Source organism: Mycteria americana, chromosome 9 (assembly GCF_035582795.1).
Source record: "Mycteria americana isolate JAX WOST 10 ecotype Jacksonville Zoo and Gardens chromosome 9, USCA_MyAme_1.0, whole genome shotgun sequence".
Lineage (NCBI taxonomy): Eukaryota > Metazoa > Chordata > Aves > Ciconiiformes > Ciconiidae > Mycteria > Mycteria americana.
The window spans coordinates 6413103-6431164 of NC_134373.1; the positions used below are offsets into that span (position 1 = coordinate 6413103).

General features: G+C 35.6%; 1 protein-coding gene across 4 annotated transcripts in view; it reads right to left on the minus strand.

The window, feature by feature from the left end:
- Window positions 1-18062, minus strand: part of NCKAP1 (NCK associated protein 1) — a 61931-nt gene that overhangs the window by 11846 nt on the left and 32023 nt on the right. For 2 of the 4 annotated variants that reach the window (XM_075511338.1, XM_075511337.1), the window contains exons 14-27: window positions 16866-16947; window positions 16363-16421; window positions 15433-15578; window positions 14813-14945; window positions 13009-13128; window positions 12562-12701; window positions 11212-11343; window positions 8324-8542; window positions 7848-7978; window positions 7350-7447; window positions 3362-3455; window positions 2549-2631; window positions 1988-2068; window positions 564-719 (exon numbers count right to left, since the gene is read on the minus strand). In XM_075511338.1, the coding sequence (XP_075367453.1) occupies window positions 564-719; window positions 1988-2068; window positions 2549-2631; window positions 3362-3455; window positions 7350-7447; window positions 7848-7978; window positions 8324-8542; window positions 11212-11343; window positions 12562-12701; window positions 13009-13128; window positions 14813-14945; window positions 15433-15578; window positions 16363-16421; window positions 16866-16947 (1674 nt within the window). The remainder of the gene's footprint in view (window positions 1-563; window positions 720-1987; window positions 2069-2548; window positions 2632-3361; window positions 3456-7349; window positions 7448-7847; window positions 7979-8323; window positions 8543-11211; window positions 11344-12561; window positions 12702-13008; window positions 13129-14812; window positions 14946-15432; window positions 15579-16362; window positions 16422-16865; window positions 16948-18062) is intronic. The other 2 variants (XM_075511341.1, XM_075511339.1) reach the window with 1 other exon arrangement.

Sequence of the window (18062 nt, forward strand, 5' to 3'; positions counted from 1 at the left end):
CGCACAGTCCTCCAACATTATCCAGGCAAGCTATATACTCTCAAACAAGCCTGCACGGTACCACGCCACACCACAAAACGTGACATCTAGGGTTGGTACCATGCGAACACCAGCATGGTGGACTGTATCACAGCACTTAGAATTTATTTCATGCACTTTGAACTAAAACCAAAAATCAACACACACAAAATAGGTATATTTAAGAATCACAGTGGAACTACAGCAGGCTCAGAGAAGGCCAACAGTCAAACATTAAGTGAAGGAGAGGCAACTAGGTAGTGCCACGTGGCAGGAGCCAGAGAACAGTCCTCCGCATGGTTTTATTTAGCAGTAGATAGCTTTTTTTTTTGCCATCCTATTATTCCAGTGACTCCAAATTACTCCAGTGACTTCCAGAAGAGAAGCAGCAAGTACTATGCTTTCTTGTATCTGCTGACACAAATTAGTTGAGTGATGTCTTTAGAGATCCACTGAGATGTTTAAAATGATCTGTTACCATCAGCTTAAAAATATCAGTGGTTAAATACTGTCTTCAGTGATTACTGTTGCAGCCTTTATCCTACCCTACTCTTCAGGACGCCTTTGATACCAAAGGCTGTAAAATGCTTTCTGAAAAGATCAGGCAAAGTAAGCAGTGAACTTCTCTTCTCATCACTTCTGCATGCTGATTCCTCAAGTTCAATAATGGAACATGATGCTTTGGTGATCAATGATTTTCTCTGTAACCATAGGTGAGAATTTTAGAAAGGCATTTCTTGAGAAGTGCAAAGGCAACCTGCATCATTTTAATACAATTTTTGTCATGAGCCAGTATCCTTGCCAATAGTTTTCCATAGCATTTTCACAGAATTCCTCTATTGTGGTACGAATTTCAATGTTTTCTGGGACATCAAACATCGATGGCTGGTTTATCAGCATTGCAAGTTTCAGAGAGCATGTGATTATGTTTTGGAGTAAAATAGCATACGTGTGAAATTTCAGTAACTTAGATTCTTCATGAAATCTCTGACTCATTTTCAGACAGATTGCTTAACCGTGTCTTCTGAAATCATGAGGCCCACCATAATGGACTATGAACTGTTCTTGTAATGTACTTTTAAAAAGGAAAGTTTTTTTTTTTTTTTAATTTAATGAATCTTCATACACAACAGAACTTAAGTTTCTTTCCTCAAGAGTAAACGGCAAAATGTAAACTTCAAGTTCAGGAATAACAACATATTCTGGCCCTCAAAAACCATACTTTGCTCAAGGGCAGATTTCTAAAAATTGTTTCTGTAAAAGTGAATCAAGAGTTGCGTATATCCCACTACACATTTTCTGCAAATCAAATTGCCACAATACCATTAAGAAGCTTGCAAACCTTCAAAGGCTCCAAGCTGCAATGAGAGATTAAAAAACCAGCTAGGCTGCAGCTACACTGCTTATGTGTCCAGAAGCCACGTGATGTACTGACAAGGGTTTTTGGATGGAAACATACTACCATTCAGACGCAAGGCACCTTATTTAAGCTGCTAACTTTTTTTCAAGCATTTCAGATAGTGGGTTCACAAGAATTTTCAATTTAAGGTCAAAATCAGACTTGTAGCTATTACATGCATAGAGCTCCAACCACGTACACAAGTTCAAGAGTCCTTGAAACATTTAATTTTACCAGTCATACTGCTCACACTATGAAGCAGCTCAGTATTCTTCCCTTTATCGCTTAGTCATGTTTTAACACTTGATAAATTTTGTTCTTAATTCTTTCCATGAAAGTTCTCAAATGTGATCACTTGCAGATAGAGACTTGTGCTTATCCTGTCAGTTGTTTGGTTTTTTTTTCCCCCAGAACACTGGGAGGCGGCAGATGCACAACTACTTAGCTCTTTGGAAAAAAAAGGGTGTTCTTTTTTCCTGGATTTTTCACACTAAGCATGAAAGTCTTGCCCCTTACATATTTTCAGTAAGCTCCAAAAATTACTCCATCACCCTTTGGGCCAAACATTACCTTCATGTCAGTCTCTCTTGGAATGTGATCTTTAAAGTCCTCGATGGAACTTACAAGGAAAGGAATGTGATAGGATAAGACCTAGGAGACACAAACACATACAAAATGAGAAAAAATACCTCCCATGTTAATGATCATTACCATAGGCACTACCATTATTCTACTGGACGTACTAATTTTTTTTAAATTAGTTTTTATTTTATGTATATCAATTTGTTTGCAGATTTAAGATGTCAAAGCCTAATAAACTAAAAATCAAGCTGTTTGCAAACAAAGTGAAATGAAAGCTTTTAAAATGTACTAAACACAGAAAACATTGAGAGGCATGCTCAGATTAAAACCTGTATGTTTTAATGTAACATTTCTCTGAACAGTACTCAAAAAGTAGATCCGCCCCCAACTTGCAATTCAAAGTTCAGTTATGACTGAATATTGCCATTTTATCCACATGCCAACCTTTTAAGAGGTAGCATTTCTAAATAGTGACGCTTCAAATACCTTATCATTCCATTAAATTAAATAAAATGACAATTATTCGGAAGATATTCAGTTATTTCTTACATCTCTAAGTGCTTCCTGTGCCAACGACCGAAAAGACAAGATAACACCAATAATCGTCATTCTCTTCAAAACACTGTCAACAGCTGAAGAGAAACGAGAACAGTAGTGAACAAAAACCTGTTGATGTTTACAAGCTCAATTCTTCAAAAACGAGAAAGAAAACATTTAACAAAATACTGAAAAATGCAAGGTACCAAAACAATGGCATTCCTTAAAAGAGCCAAAATAAACAGTGCTTAAGCACGTTTTTATAGCCGAGTTGACAATGGGATTTTCAGAAGATGTATCCTGTTAACTGCTTCATAGAATGAACCTTGTTACACACAGCTGACAATACTGGATGCTAACACTAGTTCTGTGTTTTCCTGAGGCCAAAAATGTCTCTCTATAATAATTAACTTTTGACAAAATAATTACTTCTGTTAATTACATGTAAAAATCCTTCCAAAGAATGTAATAACTTACACTGTGATAGAATCAAATCAGAAACGTGTGCCAAAAAAGCCTATGTTTTCTTTTCTATGGCTATGCACCTGGTTGTTACTGCTATGTGTTACCATCCCTGAAGAGAAATGACACTCAAAGCTCATCACTACTATAGTGCCCGTGCACTAATCCACACTGAAATCTCATTTTGTCTGTACATGAGAAGACTGGAAAATTTTGAAAAGGTGCATCAGTTTATATGAGCTCACATACATTTTGCTGCTTCTGTATACTTAACACACAGAAATTAATTTTTCTCATTTTCTTTACAAAGACAAAGATAAAAAACAATTCTCTATCTTTAGTAGGACCTTGCTAGTTACCCACATGATAATCTTTTAAAGAGTGCTGCCATCTGGTCTGGCTTGTCGAAGCTGGTCCTCATTTGTGTTAGAACTTCAACGTTCTCCACCACAAGTTTCTAAAAAGCAGCAAGGATTCAGGTCAGCTATAGATCTCAGTATGTTAACAGGATAAATGCAGGGTTTAGGATATTTCAGTCTGGCAGAGAGGCAACTAAACTCATGGAATACAGATGTACCCACTGTGTTCTTAACGGGACTACAGTATCAGTATTATCGTCAGGCACTACTCTACACAACAGCAAGCTCTGAATCAAAAAGCAGAGGATTAGATACCCCTTGGAACATGATTTTTATATTCAGCAATGTGTACAACTTCTTAAAACAAGGGAATGAAACTCAGTAAAACCAGACAATAGCTCTTAATGTTATTCAGCTTTTTATAAGAAAAGTATACATGTATCAATAAAAAAGCAGATTCACAAAGTAATCCATTCTTTTGGGTTGCTCCTTTCACTAGTTATGCTGTAAGGATTAGAAATTTAATGTTGGTAAAATTGAAAAATGGAATGAAGAGTGTACGAGGCAGATTGTTGAATCCTGGTGCAGTTTACTTGACATTTTCTTCCATTACAATGTAAAATAAAACCAAAGACATTCATTAAAGTCCCAACACCTTAGCCTGAAACAGTGAAACTCAAGTGCAATATTTTTCTTGTCAGTTTGACCAAAAGAAAAGAAAATGCATGTCTGTTTCTAAATTGTAACAGCTCTCATACATGCAACTTGTAGCATTAGGGTAAATGTAATAACTTCCCTGAAATAATTCTCCAAATATGTATCGGATTTAAATTTAAATTACAGAGATGGTATAATCACATCTCTAAAATGTCAGATCCAAAAAGGGTTTCTTGCTAGCTGAGGAACGTATGTTGTGCCAAGTAGTATTTTTAAACTCTCTTCAAGCAATAAATAGGTACTTTATTCTTACAAAAAATATTTTTGCAGTTTGAATGCAAAGTACCCTATTTCAGAAATGGAAAATATGATTCTCTCTCTTTAGGTAGAGGACAACCAGTGGCTAAGAAAATTTAGGTATCTTGTGTGTTTCTGAACATTAAATGAAGAAAGCATTTCCCTTCTTTTAAAGAAGACTTAATTTAGTGCTTTGTATACTAAACAATATCAAGGTAGGAAAGAACTGAAAGATGGAGGAAGAAAACAAAATATTCTGGATTGGGGGTGGTCTTCCAAAGTGATTATTAATAGATTTATTTTTCAAGTGGATGCATTCCAATCCCCCTTATTTGCTAGGCAGCACAAACAAAAGGAGCAATGAGGAGAGAGCAGGAAAAACTACTATTCATCAAACATGTAGGCCATTATAAGCCTGGAATGTAATTTAAGATATATAATTTAAAATCTAAGAATAGACATACCTGCAGGAACCTACTGCTAAGGATCCGAGAATATTTCATCTTTGATAGTTCTGCTAACTGCTTTAATAGTTTTACTTTACTTTGCTTCAACCCATGCTGAAAACTAGGCAAAAGATAGCAACTGGCAGGCAGGGAAATTAAATTTCAGAGTAAATATTCCTGTGACCACAGGAGGAGAAAAAAACCCAATAAAACTTAAACTATAATGCTGCTACGAAATAAATGGTGGTCTGTGTTTACTCGCACCCAGTCAAGTAGCCTGTGCAAAGCAGATCTGTCCAACAGCTTAGACCTCTCAGATTCAATTACATTGTGTCACGGTCGTGCTATTTCCATAACCTCGAGTCTATTCATAATCCACTCAGTCTTCTCACTTCCATTCTCATCTTCAGTGAGAAGCAAAGAAAGAAATAAGCTATACAAGATGTAGCAAACTAACCACCCTCCAAGAATGTGTGTACATGTGCACGCCCATAGACACACAAGATGTACTTCTATGCTGAAAGCCAAAGCAAGACTGGTTTGCACTGAAATCAAGATGGGCAATTTTAAACCAACCGATGTATCAGAACTTGGCAGATGTGTGACATTTTAATTTAAATCCCTCAAAGCTCTCCAGAATGCAAGATTGAAGTCAATAGCCCACGCACATTGTTATTGAGTCAAGCTTTCAGCTTTACAGAAAAATAACCAGCACATTAGTTTAAGATTTAAAAGGAACAGGCTGGAATACAGTTCAAATAGTTACTTAAACGAGGCAAACTTCCCCTCCTTGCCCCAGTTTTAAACTTCAGATATAAAACCAACACCTGGTCCCACTGCGGGAAGCAAAGCAAGCATGTTGAACCCTACTCTTAATAAATTCCCCATTCTATCCCTCTTGTTGCTTCCTTCCCCCAAACACAGATGTTTCTCAGTGCTCTCTTGCTAAGCCAACTGCATCTCAGCCAAAGAGATGAACATTTTATTACATTATTTTTTTCGTCCAAATATGTGGTCACGTGCATGTGGATCTACATTATGTTCTGCTTATCCTTAGCAGTACCAGAAAACAACAAATCTCAGAGACAATTTAAAGTTGCTTTTTAAAAAAATACACAGAGCTATATATAATAGCAATCATGCTGATTTTGAGGAAGTATGACAACTCCACAGTAAGTGGACAAAGACAGCAGTGACCAACAATTGTGTTTTACTTGAAATGTGACAGATGTCACCTTGTGCATAGCCAGCAGTTACATAATTTAACCTTAAAATCATAGCATTCTCACCTGGAAAGTCTCATCCTAAAACTCCAAAATTGGAATGGGCATAAGGAATCAACTACCCTGTCTGGCTGCTCACTCAGGTCAGGGCTGCTGCACGCCCTGGCGGCAGCTGGGAAAGCATGAGCAGCCCCTCTCCTTAAGCTGTGACACTGAATAAAAGCCTACAAAACTTTTTAGGGCATCATACATCCTAGCAACTCAGCAGCACCAAAATTCACAGTGTTTACAGGGAGAACAAGATCTGCAAAATTGTAACATGGGATATATTAAAAACACACACTTTTAAAGGCCTGGTATGCTAATAATAATAAATTGTTGTTGAAGAAAAAAATTAAAGTTCCTTAGATCTCTTAAGTATTCATGTGCATTTTTAAAAACACAGCATGCATGAATAGTTACAAAAAAATCCTTATTGTAATTAGTGGTTAAATAAATTGAAGATGATGAGATGTAATAACAATTTGGAATTAAATTTGGAAATGACACTAAAACAGTAAGTCATATGAAAAGCAAATATATGCCAATTAGTAGCATTTTAATAGTATGACTATCCTGGGAAAGTAGTACATGTTATTAAACTTGTTCAAACCTCTTTCCAGAAAGAGTTAATTACATAGGCACCAAGTGCTTCCCCAGTCATTGGTCGTTGTTTTGAATATACATGCAACTAGCTTCCTTGAGATGCCCGGATTTCCAACTTTTTTCGTGGCACCACCTTTATTGTTTGTTTGTGTTGCTGTAGGTATCAGGTCTATTTATCAGAATAGAGACATTTATACGAAACGGATACTGTTCAGCCAGAGGGGAAGATACGTCTAAAACCAAGGAAAACTAACAAAGAAAAAAGACGTGAAGTCTCCCATCCATGTAAACTGAACAACAGATGCTAACACACATGGTGAAGAAAGTACTCCTTATAGATGACTAAGATACTTCTGAGATTTTCATGCTAAGTTTTGAGAGTCAACAGATTTGGGTAAGCGCTTCACAAGCTCCTGGAGATCTTCAAAAACATTTCTCACACTGATGATAAAAAGAGACTTGACTCATAACTTAGGGTATCTAAGATAGAAATCAACAGAGCCTGCGTAAAGTCCTGCCCATTCAGCTGTTGAAGAATGTGGGATACACACACACCACATGTGCAAATGTACTACAAAGTAAGAGTAAAATCCACAGCTTTGTGAGTTTGTTTGATGCAGTCATTTCAAAAAGATGGCATGCAGAAGCATAGCTATTAAATATCCTAAAGGAAGCTTAAACAGAAAACAACCCGCCTTCCCACCCACCAGTTTCCCAAGGTTACCTTAAGCTCAGCAACCTGTGAAGAAATGTGCCACATCAGACTTTCACTTAGGAACTTCATGCCATATGGTCCCAGAAGTTCAGAAAGGGCTCTCATTTCTGAGAAATAAAACAAACTGTTCTACTTCAAAACGTTCCTTCTTCAGTTATTCGATGCCCATCATGTATCTAGCAATACTGTTTTGATTGCAAAAATATTTTACCACAAAATAGAATTTTAGATATGAGAACTTGTATCGTAATAGAACTGAAGCAGCAGTCACCAACACATTATACTCCTATCGCTGTAGCTTAAATGCAACAACCCTGCTTTGACCAAAAATAGGAAAAGCGAGCCCTCTCAAGTCATAGAGGCAGCACAAATAAAAAGTACTTAAAATACTACTGAAGGTTAACAAATGCTGTGCATAATAGAACTCTAAGAGTTGCTGTTATTCCAATTACTCAAGCACAGGATAACTATCCCTCACAAACACTCAGTAGAAACATCAACGTTTACCTGATATGTCGGAGTACTCCTCAGCATTAAATGTTAATTCATTTTCTGTAGGCAAATTCACAAATGCCTTCATGGCTGGAAAATAGGCTATGTGACCATTGCTGACTTGCCGTAGCAAAGTTTCCAAATACCTTATCAGAAAGGGAAAAAGTTTTAGATGAGAAGACACATGTTCATAGATACTCTATACAGATGAAGTGTACTTGTGTTGGCAAGGGACAGCAAAGCCTATGGACTAAAGTTTTACTTTCATAGTTCAACTGATATCTGTATCTTACTCTACATCTCCCCCTTATAAAAAGCATTTTCACAATAGGCAAACTTTAAAGTGCTTTTAACAGGTACTGGGAAGAAGTAAACTTGTAAAGTCGGAAACTGAAGAAAATTTCAAACAACTCCACTTCTCCAATTCCAGATGTTTAATTAAATAAAAATAATATAAAAAACTTGTAACAAGTGTTCATATAATTACTTACCAATTTGTATACAGACTGGTAATGGTTGGCTCACCATGACTATCTAAATGCTGGGTTTGCTGAAGCAGAACATTGTTAAATACTCGTGTAATGTCGATCTGTACATAATTTTCTATTGACTGGAGGACTGTCATATAGGCTCTTACACTGGTTAACAGCTCTGAAGGCTTTGCAATCTCTTGTGTTGCTTGATTATACATAGTCATTCCAACAATTGACCTTTTAGAAACAAAAAAAAATTGGAAACAAATAAATTGCATTTATTAGTAAAATTAAACAAAGATGCAGCTATAAAAATGATTTTATATTCAAAGCTTTTCTCTGAATAGTTTTCCAACCTGCAAATATAAAACTCTAATCAACAAATATACTACACCAGCACTTTCAAAAATAGTTCTAGATGCCAACAACAACTGTATTCATAGTTACAGCAAAAATTTCATGAGACTGTAAAAATACTCACCGAGTATTTTTAAAATAAAACTTTTTTTCTCCCCATATATAAGGGCAATCCACAATGTGGAAGATTTATACTACAACTACTTTGGTAAATAAATTAATGTTGAAGTCTTTTAAAATGCAAAGCTTCTGGGAAATGCAAGAACCATGATATATTAAAGTGTTCAGAGCATATTAACTAAGACAAAATTCTTTGACCAAAGTTGCTGTCATACTTTTAGTTTGAAATATCTGCAAAAAAAATTTTATGGCTATAATTAAGTATGAATTGAAAATATTCAAAGCAAAACTTCTATCTTGTGTTACTCTGCGTAAGCATTTAAAGGCACATCTGATTATTTTGTGATATTAACGATGCCTACTGTATTTGAGTGCATAAATTTTGCAAGACACAGACCATGCCATTTAATCTCTCTTTCTGCCTCAGCTCACACAGTATTAAAAAAAACCCACAACCTCAAAGCTATCTTGAAAGATCTCTTCTCTTTTGCAATACAGATAGCTTTCCTAGAGCACACTTTTTTTTTAAATTACTCTTTAACTGTTTTAAATAACTTTTCAAGAAAGTTATCAGAAGCTCTGCTTTCAACAGCTAATGCCTCCCAGCAATTATCTTGTAAGTAGATAAACAGAAGTATTTTTACATCATTTGGTAGGTAATCTTCGGTTATATTTGTATACACAACTTAAAAAATATGGGTATATGTTAAGTAAACAAATAGGAATCTTATTAATGAAAAACACATCTCCCTTTAGCTGACACAGTGATTTCTATCTTTAATCAAAAAGTCAAGAAATTGCAGGACACACTTTGATTTGTCCAAATTCTCACTATAAGTAAAACCAGGCTTCTAATAATAGATGTCCTATACATCAGGCTAGCTTTCAGGCTAGATCAGAACTGCACAAAGGACTATATATTCCCTTTTAACATAAATGGAAATGAACTTTACCCAGTATCTCACTGAAACCAGGCCCTCAAGCAAACTGTATCAGGGGGTCCTTAAAGCAAACAAAGTCTTCTTAGTAAACAAATACTTGTTGTAGTATTCATTTTAGACTTATAACAGTCTCAGCCTTCCGGAGCTAAGCTTTTGACTGGTATGTACTTTTCAAAGGCAGAACAGCAACCACAACAACAATGAGAAATCGGTAGATTACTACCTTCATCAGAGGTGAACAGGATGAGTTATTCTGGAGGAGAACATCAGCTCATTTAAGTAACATTTGTGTTGTTGCTTGGAAATGTGCAAATAAACCTATTTTCACAAGTTTACTTCGGAGACAGTCTGTCTTTGTTTTAAAACCAATTCAAAATTGGTGTTATTACAAGATTAAGTGGCATAATAATAGGCTCTAATCCAATCATACATGAAACAGAGCAGGTTAAAACAGTAAACAAAAAACCTCCTAACACTGAAACACTGATTCTTTATTTAAAAGTAAATTGCAAACCTCTGGAAGAAATGCCACTTAACTATCTGAAAAATAATTATAAGTTGAACATTTATTCTGTTTGGCTAAAAAGTCTCATTTCTTTCATGAGGCAAGAAAAAGGAAAGCAGACTCTGGAAGCCATCTGCCTGTGGCTTCAGCCCCAATCCACGAGCCAAACCCCCAAAAATTAAAAAAAATCAGGCAAATATGACCTTCACTGGTCTAGGTTCATAAACCTGAAGATTACAGCTGACTTCTTATGAAGTCATGAAGTTATATTCACTTTTATGCCACCTTATCTTACTTTAAAGATGGAGGGCTCCAGAGACCTAACATTACCTCTTGATGAGTAAAAGTTTTATTAAGTCTTTATACCTTGTATGGAATATATAATTAGTAATCCTTGGCATAAAATACAACCAGGATAGCTGGCTGTTTTAATACGAAGTCCTCTCCAGAAGTTGCCATTTGCCTATTTCTGTAAACAGCGACGGGAAGATCAAGGTAGGAACAGAGAGGAATATCAAGTGGCAATACTTTTTATTTTAAGAAAAAAGATAATTGAAATATCTTTTCAGTTGGCTTTGTCAGGTCTTGAATTCTGATTTTTAGATTTCCCTTTCAGCAAGCCACTAAACTCAAACACTTGAAACAATCCAGCACTGTGCAAAAGAATGGTGGGAAGACAGTCTTTATAAATGCCTAAAAATAGGTGCCACAAACTCCTACAAAATACATAGGACTAGGAATGCAGGATCAGGCTCTTGTATTGGTGATATTAATTTCCAATATATTTTGTTTTAAAATAGGAACTAACAATTGTATATGTCTGTACATATAACTTATTTGTCATTTCAGTCAGAATTTGACGAATTTTGTAATCCACCCTTTAAAAAACTAGTTTTCCATAGCAAGTATACAATACTTCCAACATCAAATCAACAAAGACTTATCTTGTATACGAATACTTCTAACTTTACAATATTTCTTACTTGGTAAAGCGGATTTCCAGGTGAGACGTTAAATATTCTCTTGGGGTAAACGTGTGTTCCCAAACCACCATGTTTGGTACGTAATTGATTGAGAAGCAGAGCTCAGAAAGTGCAGTGTGCAGTTTGTCCAGGCTTTAAGAACAGGCAACAAGAAATTACAAAAAATATTTAACATAATGCAAGTATGTATTATCACAGAAAGCACATGCTGGATGGAAGACGCCTCAAGAGGTACAGGTACAGCTCTAACTCTTCCTTTCATTATCTTTTTCTGCTTTGAGATAACTCTTCTAGCTTATTTAAAAAACAGTATTTTGGGTAAGAACACATCCTACAACTGCAATACTGATCTGCATCTCATACAGTGATGCAAGAGATATACATTTTAAAAATATCTATACATATAATTGCTCCACACACACCCCCCCCCCCCCCCCCCCAAGAACAGTCTGTTAAAGTGGTTTTTTCTTAACTGAACTAAGCAACACAAGTCATGTTTGCTACTAGCCAGTACTAACAACCGGAAAATATTGGGGGAGGGAATCTTAAGCTACAAGTAAGCTCTTTTCCCTCTACTTCTCTAATCTTTACAGTTCTCTGATGTTTGGTTATTGCAACTGTAGCAAAACCACTTCCCTTTCAGCAGTGTGTGTATTTAGCCACCCCCAGCCACAATACTAAACATTTATTGTTTCCTTTTCTTAGCTTCCTTCCTCTTCATACTTTTATCACTCTACCATCTTGTCCTGTGATCTTTCCTAACAATTATCTTCTACCTTTTCCTCCCCTATCATCTCTTATGCCCCAAACTGTATTTAATAATCTTTGTTATCTCTTTCAGGTGGGTTTTGTGTTTGTTTTTTATTTGCTGGCATTTTCAATTTTTCTATAGCCACTAACAAGGAAACCTTCCCCAGCTGGTACAAGCACTGGAGCCTCCACACCATCCCAGCAGCTGAAGGCAGCAAACAGCCTTTCCAGCAGCGAGAACCTCCAGCCCAGCCTGTACTTTACCTAGTGTTAAAGCAAGGCGGAATCGAAGATGCCACCCACTCCCACAACAATTAATATGACTATACAGGAAACCTAGCTACAGCATGGGGATCCTTTCTGTTCATGAAAGGAAACAGCCAAGGGGATAAGTTCAAGAGATACACATTCCTATTGCTCTGTGTAACAGAATTCAGTCTCTATACAGGCCACAGAAGCATCATATGCTCACAAACTACAGTGTCATCCTTTTTACAGTCAATTAAACTTACTCAGATAAATTAAGCAAGAAGCATTCAATATGTAAAACACACATGTTTTAACTTGGGATTCTAGGTGAAAGGAATAGAAGAGGCTTACTTTGTCACAACCAATCTGTTTTTCCTCATGCTTTCTACTCCTGGTTTCTCCCTTTCAGGTTCACCTTTCTTTCCAGTCTGTTTTTTTGACTTTTTGTTCACTGCTTGACTGATGGTTTTGGCACAATGCTTTGGCAGCAACTAGTAGAGGAAAAAAATAGCCCCCCAAATTAAAATCCAACTTCTTAGCAGCCATGAAATACAAAATAAGTTTATGGTACAGGTAGAGACTTCATCACACAAGTAACGCATTCTTCCTTTGACTACTAACTACACACTTCTAATATAAAAAGTTTTCCTCAAACCACCTTCCATTTCATAAACAGAAAAATTCCCCAAAACAGGGGAAAAGAGATGAACAGGAAATAGAACCATTAAAATTCAGAAAAGTTGAACCACCTAGAAAATCTCAAAGGAGAATTAAAAGAATAGACACAACCACACTCACCTGATCACTCAGCGTACATTGTTCTGTGCAAATGTCTGTGATAAGATTGCGAGCTTGCTTAGCCATTTCATCCAAGAACATGTTACACAAGGAAAGACTACGATCTCCAATATGATGTCGCTGTTAAAGAGGAAAAAAAAGGAAGTCTTATTTTCAGTTTCCCGTCAGTCCTGCAATATTCAGACAACACACACCCTGTACTGCAGTTAATGGTTCACTAAATCATAGAACTGGGGTACAAGAAATAATAAATTCATTAGCTCTTAATAGTCTCAGCTCCATAATTTTTTTTTTTTGGAAGCAACTTGAACCATGAAATGTTCAAAGTCAAAATGGCATATTATCATTAAAAATATTTTGCTTACTATATTTTGCAAAACATTTTCTGCAAAAGGAGGCAAAATAAATTTTAAAAACCAGGTTTTCATGTTTAATTTTGGAATGACTCTACTTTAAAGTGTCCAATAATCAAGGCTGCTGTGAATCTCCTCTTCATTAATTTGTACCAGTACTAAATCTAAGAGGAAAAAAAAGGCATGCAACTCAAGCTACAGAGAAAGCACTGTGTCATTCACACCACTGAAAAAGTCAACAGTGAAGCTCTACTGCATCAATTTCTGGATTCAGTTCCTTTGTCCCTGGATCTGCACAAGCATAGCCTTCTGTCTCAGTGAAAACCTTCTTTCACCAGGAATGTTTACTTTTTAACAGCCACACTACTACACATTGTACACAGTACAGCGAAGATTATTTTTCAAAAGTGATAATAGTTAACAAGTCATAAAATTCAGATATTGAATGCAAAGTTCTGCTGGCTGTGGCAAAACATGCTTTGCTGCAGCTGAATTCACAGTAACTAGCGTACAGTGGACTTTGGCTACTGATTCCTTACTGTTACTATAATTGTTCTGAACGACATCTCTAAGGGGAAGCTTTCCTGGAAACTTTTTAGTGGTTGTCTAGTATAAATAGAGTTTGCAGCTGTTTAAAGCAAAGTATAGAGGGAAAATAATGATATAGACATATATTGAGATGATGTTTAGCAGAAGAGGATTTAATGTTTAAATAAGAAAAGCCCACATTGTGCATATTTCAATAGATCTTATTCAGCTAATTGTTTCAGATGAGCACTGCTAATGAAAATACACTTTCATGAGCACTACACAAAATTGGCTAAGTTAACCCCTGGAGTAATTCCAAAGTCAATGGACATACAGGAAGTGTACTGAAGAATTTATTTCATTACAACAAAAATAGAAAGAATTTCCTCAGAATCAAACTACTTCCTTTAAACAAAGGGTCCATTTCTTTAAGCAACATTCTGCATTTTTTCATTTCTAATTCTAACCAAAGAGGGCTTGCATTATACTATATATCGCTTTTTAATCTTACTGAAGAAGCACTATTTATAACAAGCCAGACAGAACTCCCAACTTCCTATTTCCCTTTTCTAACTATGAGCTTATAAACCATTTGAAAGAAACACTGTTGCTTGTAAATTTTAATAGGCATATGGGATTTATTAGCATCTAAGCCTGAATGACCCTAGAAAAGTCATCTAATCTTTGTACCTTAGTTTAATCTCTCTTTAAAGCAAAGATAATACTTACTTCAGAAAAGGATTTTGAGATCTATGGGTGAAGAATCATGTAAGAAGGTATCTTTATTTTACTTCCCTTTTTACCACTCTCCTCCCTTGAATCTCGTATTGCTATAACAAACACCTTCTTGCAGTGTTCAGCTCTAGTCCTCTCTACTTTAAATGAGAGACTAAAATAACTAAGACAACATATTTAAAAATTACCTCTTCTGGGCATAGTTCATGGGTGCAGCTCATAAAATGAGTACAAAGCAGTGGGAATGCAATTGAGTATCTTGACTGAGAGGGAAGCTCCAAACACTGCTGAAACATCTTCTCAAAAGCACGACTATAAAAACTGATCAGAAATAGACATTTAAATGGAATACATACATAATTTTGCTGCAAATAAACTCTACTTCACACAAACCAAATATGCTAATAGTGTCAGATTTGTAGTTGTAACTTATACCAAAAATTGTATCATGCTTTCAAATAAGTTTGTTTTCTGCATTCACTTCTTATGCATTTTATTTGCATCTATTATTATTACCATATTTTCATTCTGATGTTTGCGACATAGGCACTGCAAAACTTGCACCTTTTGCAAAAATGTATTAAGGAAGAATCTTCAAATGACCCCAGATCAATTATGTGACTGCTTGAAGAATCTCTCTGACAGATCTTCAGAAATACCTTTATCAAACTAATTCTGATGGAAACCAGAAATTTGATTCTCCCACTGGCCTATCCTCCTGCAAAGTTTGCTATTTAAAAATTACACTTGCAAGGACAAACCAAACAATAAATAATAAAAAGCGTCTACAGCCAGGTTAGTAACATACCAAAATATAGAGAGATCTGAGGTTTCAACTAACATCTCCACCAAAGAATCTACCATTTTTGTGTGGAAAATGATTGTGTTCATCATTTTTCCTAGTTCTCTATGGTCTGCAAGACTAAGCGAAGCTTTAGAAACACTGGTGTAGGCCTGGAAGGACACAAGAAAAATTTTATGTTATATCCAGAGCTGCTTTTTTTTCAAATTCCATTGCTATTGCCCAACATAAAGGTTAAATACTGATTATGCTATGCGTAGGACACCTGTGTACTTAAAAGACCGTGGACAGACTATTTTATCTTTCCACTATAGCTTAAGAAAAGCAAACTGCCTTTCAATGAAATCTCCAAATGTCATTTGAATATGACACCAATTGACAGATAAACTGTAGAACAAATACATTGACAAAACACAAACACGCGCTTGTGAGACCCCCCTTTAACAATCAGGTTTTGAAAAGCAAGAAAAAGAATGCATATTTTGAAAATATAAAAATAATATGTCTATCTAACCTTGAGACAACTGATTTACAGTCTAAACCTTACTCTCCTCTATTGAGTCAAGTGAAGATACTATTATTGCAATGCACAGAAGCGATCTCACTCAACATTATTTTCTGTCTGAACAGTACCCTCCCTTGGCTGGGCAGGCTGAATCACACTCCGTACAGTGCAGAGCCGCCAACAAACTGCTCATCCTCAACACATTCTATTTCCGAACTGTTATAAACACCCAAAAGAATGATTTGCAAAAAGTATGCAATGCAAAGTTACACCAAAATGCAGCGAATTATCTGCTTAAGTATTTGTTTCATTTTAAAAGAGTATGTTATTCTTAGATAGCCTGTCATCCATTTACAGTGTGAGAGTAATCTAGAAAAGCAGTAATTTATTAAACATTTTGGTTTTCAGCACACATATTTACAAAGTCTTACCTGCAATCTAAACCAATCTAATCTCATTCCTCTGAAGTCAAACACCTCTCCATCTTCAACTGCATCAGGGAAAAACAGAACATAAAACCTTTGGGAAAACAACTACAAATTCAGATATACTAGATCAGACTTTCTAAAAAATCCCAGAAGTACTGAAGAATTACTTGGGTACCGAACCTCATGCTTCTACCCAAGAATTTCAATCCAGCACAGACATGCTAATAGGAATTAAAATATCTAGATGAAAAAATATATAATACGCTTTCTAAATTAAAAGGTAGGATTACTTCCCAATAGCATTCTTCAAAAGCTCTATCTGTATAGAGCAGCCCTGGAACAGGAACATACAATAAGATGTAGATACCGTAATGAAAGAGAAACAAGGGAACAAATTCAGATTATGCGATCACCTGCTTCTACTGATTGCATGAAACAAAAAGTAATGCAGCTTCCAGAGGCATCTGTCATTCTGTTACCATTTGCCCAAGTTCATTTCAACTTACCTTGTTTCACACTTAGTGAAGTCATTGTGTTTACAAAAGAGGACATGATGATTGATTCATCCTCTGGGCACACTGAAAGATTCTAAAATAAATGTTGTTGCTATTATTATTTCAAACTTGGTTTACGAAACAATGTCAATACCCATGCCCAATTTATCAGCTATACTCTGAAACGTACAAAAATTTACAAAAGGTAACTTCATCGACAGAATATTTCAAATAGTGCTATTTAACAGCTTTCACTTTTTAATTCATTGTTGACGACAAATACCTAGAAAAGCTTGCTTCCAAACCAACATCTGCTCAAAATGGAAAATCTGTCAGTAAGTGTGCCCATGCATTTTCAGGCTGTAGTCATTTACAAAATGGACACCAAACATTTTCCTGTTATACATCAGACAGCAAACAATTTTCTGACCTCTACAGGCACCTGATCTGTCTGCAAAGAAAATTTGGCCATGGCAGGATATAATGGAGTCCACATCAGCATCACTTCACTTCCCACAAACGCCTCTCTCAACAGTTTTTTACTAACATTGATTTGAATGATTTATACCACCTGAAAGATGAGCTATCAAGTTTTCAAATTTTACAAAATGAAACAGTTCATGAAAAAGCAATTTCAGCAACTGATAAGATCATATTTCTACTAAATACAATACAGAAGTTTCTTATAATTCCAGCTATGATTGACATTTTAACCTAAAGGCTGAAAAAATCCAAGTTATCACTCAATCATTTGTCTAGTCTTGTGCTTGATACCTGTTAAGAATTAATTACAACTAAAATTCAAGCCAATTTTTTTTTTTCATTTCCGTTTGATCTGAAGGATTATCCTATCCAAACACAGAACACTTGTGCCACTTGTACAGCCCTTAGAAGTCATTCACTAAACTCAGGAAATAGTTTCCCAGGAATCAATGACATATGTAAAAAATATTTAATTCTGTCACTCTAAAAAAATCGGTTAACATGTAAGTATATAGAGTTATAAGCAAAAAAGCCCCAAATACAGTTATTTTAGTATTGAAAGTAAACCCAAGGATTCAGTTACATTTAATAATTTAAACAGTGACACAAACTGGCACTTAAACTGTTTAAATAGTTCGTTTAAATAAACAATAGTGTATGTAAATTCCACCTTCTAGTAATTGATGTAATGCTTGAAGTGTGAAATTAATTTTTGAACACAACAAA